Consider the following 16,110-nt stretch of genomic DNA (forward strand, 5'->3'; position numbering starts at 1 on the left):
ACTGTAATTGTTTTTGCAAGGCTTGATGCTGTGGCATTTGGAATTGCACTGAATGCCTTTACACACAGAAGCGCTTTCTCGTTTGACAATAATGAAGCCTTGCACAGCCCCAGAATCAGCTTTTGCTGCTGTAGGAAGAGAAAACGTATTTTCTTTGGGTAGTTCTTCCAAATTAGGAGTGAACCATCGAACAGTTTAAATTCAATTCGACTGTAAAAGCGTTGCAGAGATCCTCTAACAGACCAAAGAGCAAATAATGTGCCTCTTCTTCTATGCGTCATTCTTTTATTTTACATTCGTCATATTTGACATTTCGCAATTTGAGCAAAATAATTAGAATTCCAACCTTGTTTTGATTGTTGGGAAATATCACACAAACTGGGCAGAATACAATTGCAAAACAATTATAAAGTGCTTACAATGTAATTTTGAAACCACAAACTTTCACAACATCCTACATAAATCCTGCAGACCTCAAGCATTACATTTAACAAACAACATGCTGGTTTTACTTAAAGCTACTTTAGGTTGTCCAAGATTAGTGGTAATCTATGAAACCAGTCCTATTATTCATTCAGAATAAAGTATTTGTAGTTCAGTTATATATTTTCTGATGTCAAGAATGAGATCATATGAATGGGAGGACATGTATACTGGTTAATGCAGCAGGAGGAAGTATCCCTTTACCTTCTCAATTGTTTTTTTGCAGTCTTTTTAAATTAAATATGGCAAACCTGGGTGCTGGATGAGTCCACAGTGACTTGTGGTTTGATCAAAATTATTCCCTTCAGAAAAAGTTATTTAAGTATTATTGGACATTACACCCTGGACTCCTGAGATAACACGCTGTGAGAGAATGATAATTACTGTTTAGTATTTGAAATCAGTTTAGCTATTGAATGTTCACATAGACACATTTTAAAACCACAGCTACACAGTACATATATTTTTAATTAAGATTTTATACAGGTCTGAATTATAAAACCAATTTTCCAATTGTAGTATTTCTGGCATTGGAATAATAATAATAATAATAATAATAATAATAATAATAATAATAATAATAATAATATAATATAATATATATTACATATATACCAAATTAAATTTATTAATTATTATATATTATTATTATTATTATTATTATTATTATTATTATTATTATTATTATTATCTGATTAGATCAAGATAAAGCAAACAAGTTCTGTTATAGATTCTCTGCCCTACTCAGGCCCTGATAAGCATTAGTCTTGGAATAGTTAAATTAAGGAAATAATAAGTAGACCAACATTAGTGCTACTCCGAGTCTCTGAAGACAGTCAACTCTCTCAAAATAAACCTTTTAGTGGACAGTAATGGAATCAAGCTTGAATTTCGATCAGGGTTTCATATAAAAAAAATGCCAAATATAACTCGTCAAATCCTGTGCATTGAATTCAAAACCACTTGCTTTTAAATTGAAGATAAACAGTAGAGAATTGGAACACATCATACGGAAGAGGAAGCTTTGTGATTGTTTTATAATATGTAAAAACCTGTTCTTTTTGACACTTTCACATCCAAGGAGATAGTAACACTTCTAGTTTTATAATTGAAAGGTAATTTGGATTATTAAAGGTGTATCGTGCGGTTGGGGTTATTAGAGATGTATGGAATTGTGGCTGTTGGATCATTAAGACATATGATTCAAGCTTGGAGAAAGGGGTCAGTCCAGAGGTTACAATTTCAAATAAAAACTAGGATTGAAGTTTCTGGAGAAACTTTGTCTGCGTTGTAAAATGCGAGAGGTCAAAAGTCAAGGTCATTTTTGGATAGGGCATACTTTGTTTCCTATACAGGTTCTATAGTAAACATGATTCGCTCTGCAGTGTGTAAGTAGATATACACTGTCAAAACCGTGAATTGTCCAGTTTGACCATGAATCAGAGGTCAAAGGTCAAAGTCCAAAACATATTTTAGAAAGGTCTTAGTTGATGTCCTATATATGTTCAATAGTAAACATGAGTCTATCTGCAGTCTGTAAGGAGATATAAGCCATCATTTTGTGACCCCCCAAAAAGAGATCAAAGTTTAAAATAAAGGTTTTACATCAAGCACACACAAATCTGTAACTCCAATTGGTAATAAAAACAATTGTATAAATGTACAGATATAGGGCAATAGCTGTGCCGAATGCCAGGTTGATCATTTGAAAGCTGTAGGAGGAGATGCGTTGAGAAAAATGTGTCAGAAACAAGAATAATAACTAGAATAGAAGTTTCTGGAGAAACTTTGTCTGCATTGTGAAATGCGAGAGGTCAAAGGTCAAAGTCCAAGTCATTTTTGAAAAAGTCCTAGTTGGTTTCCTATACGTGTTTTACAACGCAGACAATGAAATGACAAGCTTGATACAATACCATAGCCTGGTACTTAATACATTATGAAACAGAGTTCAAGGTTTGAATAATTTGAATATTTTGCTATCTTTAAAACAAAATTAAATAGGCTGCTAACTTGATGCTCAGATATAATATATTATAAGCTATTCAACCACTATGCATTCATGTATTTATTTTCCTGGTTTTTAAATGATCTTGCGAAAAAAATTGCTAAATTTGACCTGGCATGTTTTTCCAGCAGATTGTGTTCAGTCAGTACTTTCATTTACTGTCAAAAAGGAAGTTAGATGTTGTGAAGATGGTCCTATGTGACTAAATTGGTATTTTAGTTCCTACATTATTTATAAAAAAAAAAAAAAAAAAAAAAAAAGATTGAATGAAATTCAACTTTTGTTAGAGAGACTGAATTTTTAAGCTGTTCAAAACTTTTATTTATTATGCTAGAGTAAATGTGGCTCTGGGTGTTGTCTTTTTCAATGTGCATTAAGGTAAGGAGGTTCTGTACAGTAAGTAGTACTGTACATTAGCACTACTTATGAATTGGCAATCTATCCCAGAACATCATAGAATCCAGTACTAAACTTGTAAAAACATACAATACAAAAGGGATATCAAGATAGATAGCCAATTGAAGAGAAAACCACACTAATCCCAGGGTTTAAAGGCTAAGGGACCTGAATTTATTTATAAATGAAATTACAATTCATATAATGTGTCTATATGACTTGTTTTATAATGAGTAAACAGCTTGGCAGACCTGTTGTGATAATCATGCATCTAACAGTAAATAATCAGAAGATGTGTGAGATACAATTGGATTACTTATGGGGTAAAAACTAGAATCTCTTGCAACCATACACCCCAAAAACATTGTACAAAAAATGTATTTCCATGGAAGGACTTCTGATTCTAACCCGCCTGCTTTTTCCAGTTGTAAATACTCTTTGTGTGTAAACAATAGTGCTACAGGAAAATAAGAGCTGTCATATATTGTATCATATGGTGGTACTGAAATCACAAATTTAAAGACCAAGAGAATGAATGAAGCAGACAGAGACACACACAACAGAACGGAGGTCTTTTTTTCTCAAAGGGTCAGGTAGAAGAAATTCCTGGGAGACGTTGAGAAAGCCTGACATTTTCCAAAATGAATATGATATCAAACCAACACATATAAAAGACCACAAAAAGAAAAATAAGTATAGGAAGCCAAAGTTTTGGGTAGGATCAGGAAGGTTTCATTCATAATTCAATTTAAAAAAAAAATCAGGTAATGGAGTTCACTTCTGATTAATCATTTATGGCCATGGTCGGTGTGATTTCGACTTTGGGATCATGCACACCTTTAATGGTTCCGCTCATTGTGCCTAATTGCAGATTTGATTTTAAAAGCCTTAATTAATAAATCATTGTCTAGACTAAGACAGAGATCCAAAACTGATATTTTTTCAGAAATTAGTCCCAACTACTGTAGAACTCTCTAAATATTTGCATAGACTATGTCAGTTTTATGTTGTTATTTTTATCCATGTATGTTTTTTAGAAAAGAAAATATTACCCGCTGAAGCTGGCTGAAGTCCAATCATTCATTTGGAAAGTTAGTTTGGGTTTTTGTGGTTTACTACTTCTGTTTCTATTGCACAGAAAGCTACAGAATAGAAGAAGGAAGTTTTTTAATGTTGTTGTCCTATATGTTACTATAAGTAGTCTATTCACTGGATTTTAAGAAAAAAAAGAAGATTGCAAAAGTGACATTCAAATCAGTTTCTCTCTGTCTCATCTATTTAGTGTTGCTATTACTGTTATGTTTAATAAAGAGTCAAGGGACCTGATATAGTATGATTTTGTTTTGTTTGCACCATTTTTTTTCTTAAAAAGAACACACATTATATAAACTGCCATCCTTTCAGAGGAAAGACATTTTGATGTAACAACTTCTGATATCCCTTTAAACATATTTTGAGCCGATTCGCTTTCTTAATCAAGCGCTAATTATCAAAGGAAGTTGTTTCTTTTTACCCTCATATCTTGATTGAGTTCACAAACGATGTGCATTGATCTCCCCTGATTCTATTTGAACCTGCATTTCACTCTAATCGCTGAATTCAGCTTATAAATTTCCACTGCGTTAGTTTCTAGTAGTGCGTCACTAATTTGAATAATGTGGTATTTAATTAAGGCTTAACAACTATTAATAAAGGTTTATACAGAAGGAGAGAAATGGAAAATAAAAATGACTATCTTAAGCCATAACAGTAGTACAGTATTTCATGGTAGATTTTGGAATGTCACATTTTTTAATTTTTGGCAGCTTGTCATTAAGTATAAAGCAGTATGTAATTCAGTATGTTAACATAATATTATTCAGCAGGTTTCTTTTGACTATATGAAGCAAAATCTGTTAACCCTATAGGGTGATGCAAAAGTTTTGTCCATTGCTGTAGTAAAACCCTCCTCAATGGCTATGAAAGTAGAGGTAGCATCCTGTGATTGTAGCAATATTATTCCTGAAAAATATCCAGTAGACCCTGTCCTTTTTTATTGTGAGATGGATTTACAACAGACTTTTAAGTACCGCACCAGTGGGTGTCATTTTATTGTGATTAAGGAGAGGCTATGCTAATATTCCAAGAGCTAGAAAGTATCATTGTATTAAAAAGGGTGTTTACAACAACTTTGTAAGATGTTAAAATGAAATTACAGAAAGGTTCTTCATCTAAGTTATCTAATCGTGGCCATCTGGGTTAAGAACAAGTGTAACTAGATTGTTCTACTTATCTCTGAGGATGGGGAAATGTAATTATTTGTTAAACGTTTCCTTTACATCTAATTGCATTGAAGTTTATTTTTTGCTGTCAATATGTGTTTCATGCAATTACCCTCGACAGCAATGTAATCATCAGCATCAATAGCTTCACTGTACTGGGAAGAAAAACCTGGTCACATTTTTACAGCTTAAAGATAAATCAAAATATGTCTGGTTAAAGATGTAAGATTCTTAACTCCAAATCAATTCCGTTTTCAAAGAGAGTTTATACTTAGTATGATTATAGTCAGAGAAGTACCTTTGCATTAATATACTTTCTAACAGTTTTGAGATTATTTTGAGAAGTATGTTGTAAAACTGCTCCTATTGTCATTTTGGCAGTCTTGGGGTTAGTGCTGATGTAGCTCTGTGCCCTTTCCGTGTTTTTTTTAATGCAGAATTTAGTTGGCTCTGTGTTATTTGTTCTTCTTTTTATTTGTTGTGAGTCCTGTAGGATGAGTATAACGTATTCCTAATATTGGTTGAGTTGCCACAGAATGGTCCATGTATACATTGAAAAAACAAAAAATTGGAATCAATATTTCAACAAGGTTGTGTTTTTAATAAAATGATACAATACAGTTATTATCAAACATATTTCAGGTAATTTGCTCACAAATAATAAATAAAAGGTTATCTTTTCATTTTCAAACAACCCAGCGTCAACAGTATAGCAGATGTTACATTATCTATAGGGTCATTGGCAATTACATTTCACAGAATGTGTTTTAAGCTGATTGGTACATGTTCAAAAGCAAGGAAACATGTTAAAAGCATGTCTACACTGAGATTGTAAATGCAAAAATGTTCTGAATGGATTTGCATTGGGTAAGTTTGGGTAACTACGCTACAATTTATCAAGCACACTGAACCCCAGCATCTTCAGAATGACCACAGTTGTGCTTTTTCCAGCCTAATGATTTACAAGCAGAAAGTGATGACTCAGTTCCAACACAAGTCACATCATCCAACAGGATCGGTCCTGTCCCTGTAAATGAACATACAAGCACTTGTAAGCAGACAGTATCACACTAAAACAACGGCAAGAGGCGACTGGATGGAAATGCAACTTTTCAGACAAGAATACAATTATTGTAATGGTATGAAACTAACAAGACTATACAGCACAATCCTTTAATGTTAGCTGTTTCTTACTGCTGTTTTGTACACTTTTCTAAGACCTGTGGTGTGTTCACAAAATACAACAAAAGCTAATTGTGTTTGTGATGTAAATCAGGTTTCTTGAATCTTAACGTATATACTTGCGTTAGATGTGCCAGAGGGTACTTAATGTGGAAAAGCCCATTGTTTATACTAACCTTGACCAGCAGTATAGAATGCAGTTGCTTGCTGGTACCCCAACATGCGGCAAAAAACTGTTGCAGCATTAATGTTCCAACCATCATCACATATTGTTCCCCATTCTCCATCGTAAAACAATTCTGCTCGTCCTCGGTTAGGAGTACCAACAATTCTTGCGTAGTGATATTGACCTCAAATGAGAAAAGAAATGGTAATTATTTATGTTTAAATATAAATACGACCATCCACAGCAGGGGACCCACTAAAAATACACTAAAACCCCACTAAAGACTGACCCCAACGTTGATTTTCATGAACTTGTTTTTAATCTGCTGCTTTTCAGGTTTTTACTTTTTAAACAAGCTTTGTTTCTTGTGGGTTTGTTGTAGGTTAATAAATTATGAATAGCCTCATATAAACTTCAACTAGATTAACAGCGGGTAGCATGTGTCCATGTCATGGCTATACCTTGATCAGTGGCCCACATATTCACATTGTGTACCTGAGTTTCCGTTTTCTCCCTTGGCTCCTGGTGGTCCAGCAATTCCTTGACTTCCTGTCTCTCCCTTTGGGCCTTGAGGCCCCCTTAGCCCTGAATAATAATAATAATAATAATAATAATAATAATAATAATAATAATAATAATAATAATAATAATACATATTTATGAATAGTCTGCAATTCCATTGGGGGATTACATGATAAAAACCGGAGGTATCCTCATTCATCTATTCCTGATTTAACTTTCCAGGTATAATGGAGGTTCACTGGGACAGTCCAGGACAGCTGAGGTTTTTTTTTTTTAAACTCACATCCCAGTGCATCCCAGTGCATTCCCAGTGCTCTGTATCTCTTTTCTTTACTTGGTGCATGACCAGAATGCATTGATGATAAAAAGTCTGAACTGTCCCAGACTGCCCCAGTGCACACACATGGTCACCTTAGGTATGTAAATATTAGTTTAATCACCCTTACCAATGCCTGGTTCACCCTTTTCTCCTGTAAGACCTCGAACACCTAAAGATTGAAGAGAAAAATGTCATACATATTCATTTATTTATTTGAACTCAGATAGTGTTAATAAGAATACATGCAGAAAGTATATGTTTGTATTCCTATACTTGTGACACTCACTATATTTTTATTTACTATTTCTAACTCCAGTCAGACAGAACTCCACACAGGGTGAAAGTTGACAACAAACTAAATATTTTGGTACTTTCAGGTTTTTTTTAAAAGCATATTTAGTTAATAAAAGGTGTTTTACAAAGTGGGGACATCCCCAGAACATAATTTTTCAGGAGTTACTATCTTTGTGGGGGTATTTTCTCAAATTTTGTCCCCACATTGATAGTAATACCTGTCCACACACACAGGTCCTCACTTTGAGAAGTACATCAGTGCACAGTCACATGAGTAAAAGGGAAATAAGCAGTAGGTATTAAAGCCTCTGCTCTTCCCTTCTCTGGGGCACTGTTCAGGTTTCAATAAATCCACTGATTAAGGTGTTGACTTCAAAAAGCTGTCCTTACAACTGAGTTCCACTCAATGGCTATTAACTTCCGCGTTGAATGTTCTAAAAGTTGATTGGAAGAATATTTTCCTCTCATCCAGGGCACTGAAAGTTTTACTGGCATACTGAGGCCATAAAAAGACAAACTATGGAGGTTAAGCTATGCTACTGGATCTTTAACACTTCAATACAAGTTGTTACTATAAAGCTGAAGGTTTGATACGGGGAAAGGGTGATACAACTGTTAATAACTAACAATGTATGTTTTTCAAAGCTATATATTACTGCAAAGCAGTATATTTAAAAAAAAAGATAAAGCCGCATTTACCTTGGTTCCCTTTGTCTCCTTTCACACCTGTATATCCATTCGGTCCTTGTATTCCTTACATATACAACAGTGACAATAACTGCATTAATAACATCATTGAAATGAGAAAAATAAACATGGGTGCCAGGTACCAAATGGATTCTGAGTGACAAATACTGTAACATAATACCATAGCAAATGTTATCTAGTAAAGGGTAGTAGGTATTTTTTGAAGCTATAGTATCTATTTGGTACACCTTGATTGAGAAATGGAATATTGAAATGTATACTTACCTCTTTCTCCTTTAGTTCCTTGTGGGCCTGGAGGCCCTTGCAATCCTGGGCTTCCTTTGGAGAAACAAGTCATGTTGAACAAACAGGAGCAGAGAAAAACAACTTGTGAAATAATTCTGATAAATGACAAACCTATTTTAAATCAATGAAGTTACCTGCTATTCCATTAATTCCTGGATCTCCCTTAGTTCCCTTCTCTCCTCTAACTCCTGAGCCTCCCTGAAGACCAGTCTCTCCTTTTGTACCAGGGGTACCTAAGCATTAGCACCAAAATATAAATCAACAAAATATATTTAGAGATCACAATTACATGTTACTGAACAGGGCTGACAACTCCTTTGTATAACATATGCTCTAACCAACACACAAGAGGAAACAAAAAAGAAGCATCTGTAAATCTAAAATCCAGGCAGATGGGTCCCTGGCAAAGCTACCAAGGGGCTCCAAGTTTGCCCAGTCCGACACTATGCTAAGTGATGGGTGAATTTATAATATCCTGAAAGAGAACCCGATTAGCTTCCCTGGATTGATTCGAGTTAAGGGGCTGCTATTGCAAACTGCATCTTTAGCATGTTTAACATGTATCCTGGATCAGAAACGTAGATGACTGAAGCATCACATCACCTTTTTCCCCTCTCTCTCCTTTCTGCCCTGTGGCTCCTTTTATTCCTGAGATCCCTTAGGAGAAAGAAGTCAGACAATGAGAAAAACGCTGGAAAAAAAAAAGCAAAACACATGAAGTCATTCAATCTGATAACAACTGCATTTTAATTCTAGGTGACAGTTACCTGGAATTCCACTTGGTCCTGTATCTCCTTTAATTCCTTTCTCTCCCTTCTCTCCTTGTGCTCCCTTAAGACCATCCTTCCCGTTTACACCAGGAGTACCTGTGTGATGAAGGTTTACAATGCACTACAGTACAACATAATAGAATACAATGCAGTGCAATGCAGTGCAATACAATACAATGCAATGAAAAGCACTGTACTGTAATACAATACAATGCAATTTTTAAAAAATCAATCATGGGGCCTGATTTCTCTATTTTTCTTTTTTTCAGGTTGGGGCTTTATTATCGCACTAAATCAGCTTAAATTTAATCAGTGCTAACCAAGGTTTTAAAATCAGTTTTCAAAGCACTAGTAATTTTAACACTGCTCCCCTTTTTTCTTCTGTTGAAACCCTTTGCTTAATTTTTATTTTTTAGTTTGGAATAAGCAGATGTTTCAAAGGCAAAGCTGGATATAAATTGTTGCTGCTCCTTCATGGAACCTAATCACTTCATGTGTTGTAGCTCAAAACTATTTCTTGTGATCTAGCAATGTAAGCGTTGAAACTTAATCAAATCGGAGCCCTTAAATACAAAAAACAAAAAACAAAAACATTTACTCACCTTTGACAAAACAGCATCAGATGTCTGTATAAATGTCATCTTAGAGCATTTAAAAACAAATCCTGAATTGGAATTCAGTAATATCAACATTTAAGAAATGTAATAAAACCGCTGATGATTTCCAGACCTCTATTGTAAAAGTTGAATCGTATATGACTGTGACTCATGCACAGGCCATTATTATTATTATTATTATTATTATTATTATTATTATTATTATTATTATTATTATTATTATTATTATTATTATTTTATTTTTTCAGGGAGAAGTAGCAAATCTGATGCTAAATTGAAATGCAAAGGGTCCCATGCTGCGTATGAAATGTCCCACAATGAGCTAAATGAACACAGCAAATGCAGTCTCATTGCAAGAGGCCCTATCAGCTATCACATTTTAATTGTATTTTAATAAGGCAAGATTCTGTTTAAGATAGTGTAAAGAAACTGTTTGGAAAACAAAGGCAATAACAGTATAATCATGTGCCCCCTATCAAAGAACATTGCTTTTAATTATGTCTCAGATGATATGTGCTGAAAAGCTACTCCAATATATTGTACAGATCAGGGCTCTTACCATTGTTCCCTTTCTCTCCAGGTGAACCAGTCTCTCCTCTTAAACCTACAATACAAATCGAAAAAGTAAATAAAAGCAACATTAAAAAAGAGACATTTTGGTGTGCTCAAGCATGTGCACGTTGATTTTACTCAACATATTCAACACAGATCTTGAAAGGGTAATACAGTCAAATCATGTTAATATCACATCAAAGGGACTGAGAAGAATGATGGCAATAGCTGGGGTTGACTTTTGTTCACCAACAACCTGGATAAATAAGCATTAAGCAATAATACTATACCGTTGGGCCCTTGCTCTCCTTTGTCTCCCTTTGTTCCAGGAACTCCAGTTTGTCCTGTTGGTCCAGTCTCTCCCATATTGCCTTTGACACCCTTTTGACCTTGAAGACCTGTTATTAAAAATGTTCATGTATTTTATTATCAGCCACTGTATATTTATTGAATAATCCTAAAAAATATATTACGTACATACTATTTAATTTATTTGCTTCTGCAAAATAAGACAACATTGTTATACAGCCTTATTAAGACATTCTTATAATTGTAGATAACAAAAGACTTCATGAATTTGTAAGTCTTACGCCTAATATTTCTCAAATGGCCATATTAGATTATACAGAGTAATGGTTAACTGATGGTGAAATGCTATACAAAAACAGATTATGAATTTCAGCAAAGTGATTTTACCTTGGTTTCCAGTTTCTCCCTTAATACCATTCAACCCTGGGAGGCCAGTCTCTCCTTTTACACCTGTATCACCCTTTGGACCAGTGATACCTGAGAAAAAAAACAGTAACAGAAGTTATATTAATGACAGCATACATTTAGTATGTTCAAAACACTAATAAAGTACATATGTAAAAAATAATCACATATGAATATCACAAGTTCTCCACTCACAGGTTTCATGTTGGGAAGTGTATTGGTCTTTGCTTTTGCTCTTACTTCAAAATAGGGCCCTTGGATTCAAATCCGATTCCTCGGGTCGTTTAAAAAGGGAGGCAAGGATTGAATGGACAAGGTGTCCTAATTGTTCCTATTTCCATTAAAAGATGTGTCCATTACTTGTGCTATATCTGTTCTGTTGATAAATATATGGGATATGAGTGCTGCAAATGAATGCATCTATAAAACGATCACAAATGTCTCACCAGGCAGGCCAGGGTCTCCTTTGCTTCCTTTAGGTCCTGGTGGTCCTAAAAAATATAGTTATTTCACTGTTATATATATATTATAAGATATATCTATATATATATATATATATATATATAGCTATATATATATATATATATATCTATATATATATTATTTTTTTTTTATTAAACTTATTTTCAAGTTTCGAATACCTGGTGTTCGAGTGAGGTTCTCCATTCTTATCACTAGATTACTGTTACTTATATTGAGGATTTCCAAGTCTTGTTTCAGTTGGGTTATCTTGGCAGCCTTTTCATCTAAGCTGCACAGTGATGAATTCATACTGCTTATCTTTTGCTGAAGGTGATGCACACTCTCCTGCATGCTGGCCCTTTCCAGTGTGACAATATCCGTTGCATTCTTGATGCTTGATAAGATGGACATATTCTCAGGAGTAAAACCATAGTGATCTGTTTTATTCAGCTGGAAGCTCTTGTCAGTGAACTGCTTTTCAAATGGGGCCAAATGTCCCTTCTCTTGAACCTCTTTTAGTTCATTGTGCAGGAGGTAAACTGTAAAAAAAATGTTGGTTCAGTGAAAAATGTATGAGGTTTTAACAAAATTAAAAACTAGAGTGGAATCAGTCAATACTATAGAGATGCACAGTCAATAAGCCCTTCACTCATTGATGTACAACATGGTTTCTCAACATCACAGGTCATCAAACTGTGTGTTGCCTTGTATGGGGAATTTCACAAACAGATGCACACAGGACAACCTTGGTAAATATGATTTCAAAAATATAATTAATAATGTATGTCTAAATATTATTTCTCAATAAAACATTTTTTTATTAATGAAGAATAAAATAAATGGATGTCTTCCATAGTTTGCACTTATGTAAGCTGTATTTTACTCACCTTTGTACGCCACAAGTCCATTGCCTGCGGTTAACAGGACAAGGTAAATGATGACCCAAGAAAGACACCATCTTCCAGATTTATTCTCTTTTCTTTTCTCTTCTAAAACAGTGTTCTTATTAAACAATGCTAGCCACAAAAATGTGAACATTTTTGCTGTTACCATTTTCTATTGTTACCATTAATTTTGTTGAAAATCTAATTGTGTTTTCAAAATACAGTAAAGTATTATAAAAAATTAAATAACATGTTAGAAATGATGATACAATACAGACATATGAACACCTCCACACCCCTAAACATATATCCATACACATGTGCATAATTATTAAGTGCACAAAGTGCTTGATAACTTTTTAGAAACAACTTGCAAGGTTTGTACCTTATTACCATACTTACCAATGCATTCTAGGTTAAAATGACTAGGCATATTAAAACTGTTTTTATCTAACTGATACAAAGGGTTGCTTTTACTTATTAAAATATTCTCCTTGTCTTCTTTGTCTATTGCAGTATTCATTACACAAAATCTACTATACCTATTTACTGATCTCTATTCACTGTTTGACTCAGTAATGATTTGTCAAGTCATTTCCAGTTTAAAATATGTCATTTTCCAATCCGGAACAAGATCAGTTTTCTAATTTTAGAAAATAACTAGCTGACCTAATCTAAAAGGATTCCCAGAAATGGGTAACTGAAATGAAATTGTGGATCAAAAGTCATGTGAAAAGGATTTTCTCACTTTTTTTTTTTTTTTTTTTTTTTTTTAATGTGTACAGAGTAGTTGATGGACACCTTATGTACAACTTAAGCTGGACTTAAAAGGTCACAAAAGTTCCATTGTAAGTTTGCATGTACATTAATAGTTATCAACTTTCTTATTGGCAAAAATGATAAGATGAATCAGAAGCTAGTTCTTCACAACTGACATAAAATGTTTTGGCATAATTTGTGCCTTGTGATTTCTTAATTTAAGATTGCAATTAAACAGTTACGTTATACCGGAGCTAGGTACATACTGACTATTTAACTTTATAAAACAAATTAATCTTCTCTATGGTTAAAACATCCATTACTAGATTTATCCAAATCTATTACTAAAAGATAAAGCATTTTCAAAAGCCCATATTTTCCTTAATACCTAAAAGAAATGATATGTTTTGGCCATAGTGTTGGTACAGACCATGTGGCTCCCAAGCTAAGCATCATTTAGTTTATGTACTGCTTTCACAGTCCATTTCATTAATCTTTCTCACATTTTTTCAATATGTACAGTATACGCCTTGAAAAAAAGGAATTAACCATTTGTGAACAAGTGGTTTGCAGTGCGCAGGTGTAGTGATGATGCAGTGCTCCAGAATAGACACACACCAGGCAGCTCAAAATGAAAACAGTTTTATTTATGCTGGCGTATCAAGCAACTCTTTAAATAACAGACACAGGCTCCCGGTTCATGTTAGTCGTTGTGAGAACAAACAATGATCATTAGACTGACAAACAAACAAAACACAAAACACTCATTGTACTTTTTACTTTTCTCGATCTCGCTCCTTGCAGTTTAACCATAAACCAAGGAACAGATCGCTGGGGCCACTGCCCCTAAATACCTTCCGTCACACCCTCGTTCAATGGTGAGACCAATCATGCATCCTCCTACCGCATTAAGGTGATGACTTCCAGTATCGTTGCTCCTCTCTCTTCCTGGATGGCCAGCTTCCGACTGACCCTGGAATCAACGGCTAAACCATCCATTTCGGGATACTCTGCTCCAGTTATACAGTGCCATCACAGATCAGAAGAGAGATTGTTGATAAGGCTTCATTCGCTCTCTGTCACATATCCCACCACTCAAAGTGGAGCTGAAGGAACACTTGGCTGAATTTACTACTCACTAGGAGTCTGGGCATGTGGCTACATATTTCAACACTTCATTATGAAGCCCTACACAATAGAAACAAGCCAATATATGTTCCCTCACTTTATCAGCTTCGAGGTGCCCTGCAGAAGAGATATTATGTGCCTACCTCATGACCTCGGGCCGACAAGATGGGGAAACCATCAATTTTGTTACAGGCTGTCCTGTGCCCGGGGCAGGGTTTACCCTATATAGTAATTGTCCCTTGATAATGATATGCGGATATACTAGCACCCCAGCGCCTTCAAAATCCTTATTTTCAGTAGACCGGACCTGTCTCTAACTGTGCACCATTGTGGTCCAGTAACCTCGCTTTCTTGGTCCCCAGCCTCGTTTCAGAGATGCACCTTCTGCACCTTTTCAATCCTTCTCTCTTTTTTTGTTTTCCTAGAATAAAAAATGGAAGTCAGCTTGCAGGGGGAAAATCTCAACAATAATTTCCCCTGCTGTGTCTCCCTTGCTGCCTTTTTTAATTTATTGTCTATATTGTGGCCAACACCGGTCCAGAATTACGGGGGGAGGCAGCCTTTCCACCACCCCCACTATGAGGTGGCGCTGTATCGGACCTACTGACACATATGTTTTTAGTGTGGGGTATGTCACCTTGTCCCAGTTGGAGAAGTGCTGGCACTGCTCCTCAGTGGTGGAACGAGAGGGCTCAGCAATCCGGTCTTTATGGAGACCTGGGAGTCTTCAAAATCCTCAACAAGTTTTATGGCGGCCTCCAGGGTGGCCGGGTTGTGGCTACGTATCCACCCTTGGGTCTCGGCACCGGCCATATGGCAAAACTGCTCCAGGACGATGGCTTTCTCCCATTTTCTGCCTTGTCTTTTTGGCAGAGTTGAGCCAGTGCATCATGTGGTCACAGAGTTTTTGAGCGATCACCCTGAGGCGGGTCATCCATGGCCTCCAATACTCCCGGAACCGCACCCGATGTGTTTCCCCACATGATTTTCAGGTGTTTGAGGATGGCCTGTTTGACCAGGTCATACTGGCTTACCTCCTCATTGGTCTTGACCTGGTATGCTGCCTGAACCCAGTTGGCTGGACCAGTACTCCATAGGCCATAACGCGGTGGTGGCCAACCGCTCAAAGGCAACCAAGCCTGCCTCCAGTTCATCACCCGCAGTCATCTTTTGTGCCCAAGCTTTAGGAGGTGTCATCACGGGTATCGCTGGTGCTTGGGGTGCATTTCTGAGTCTGCCCCTCTCTATCAGCGCTGTCTATCGCTCCTCCCTCTGTCTCTCCTCTGTCTTCCATCTCTGCTTCATTGCCTGCAGCAGCATGGTGAGCATTGTAACGTCCATCTCCCTGTAATAACACCACTTGTCAACAAGTGGGTTGCAGTACGCAGGTGTAGTGATGATACAGTGCACGGCCAATCGCATCTCCTCCAATCCGTGACTGTCACACTGTTACACAGCCTGAATATAATTAATGCTATGATGCTCTCTAGTGGAGTGAAATGCTGTAGCACCACAAAGCTCAAGTACAAAACTGAAAGGGTACTGTATACATTGAAATAAGTGCTTGTGCTTATCTATGTGGGTTACACATGTGCTTATACTT

The 16,110-nt window shown here is 35.8% G+C and overlaps 1 protein-coding gene across 2 annotated transcripts; it reads right to left on the bottom strand.

The window, feature by feature from the left end:
* Positions 1-5,731: 5,731 nt before the first annotated feature.
* On the bottom strand, positions 5,732-13,194 carry marco (macrophage receptor with collagenous structure). 2 transcript variants are annotated; one of them, XM_041260434.1, is made up of 16 exons: positions 13,023-13,194; positions 12,624-12,722; positions 11,916-12,275; positions 11,721-11,765; positions 11,257-11,346; positions 10,851-10,958; positions 10,568-10,612; positions 9,389-9,487; positions 9,225-9,278; positions 8,756-8,854; positions 8,601-8,654; positions 8,328-8,381; positions 7,462-7,503; positions 6,989-7,078; positions 6,504-6,677; positions 5,732-6,172 (listed from the first exon to the last, which is right to left on the bottom strand). In XM_041260434.1, exons 1-16 carry the CDS (start codon positions 13,141-13,143, stop codon positions 6,042-6,044), a joined length of 1,665 nt encoding a protein of 554 aa, XP_041116368.1. In that variant the 5' UTR covers positions 13,144-13,194; the 3' UTR covers positions 5,732-6,041. The 2 variants fall into 2 exon arrangements, with proteins under 2 accessions (XP_041116368.1, XP_041116367.1); XM_041260433.1 differs by having other exon boundaries at positions 12,624-12,725.
* Positions 13,195-16,110: the final 2,916 nt, after the last annotated feature.

This window comes from Polyodon spathula, chromosome 10 (genome assembly GCF_017654505.1).
Source record: "Polyodon spathula isolate WHYD16114869_AA chromosome 10, ASM1765450v1, whole genome shotgun sequence".
Lineage (NCBI taxonomy): Eukaryota > Metazoa > Chordata > Actinopteri > Acipenseriformes > Polyodontidae > Polyodon > Polyodon spathula.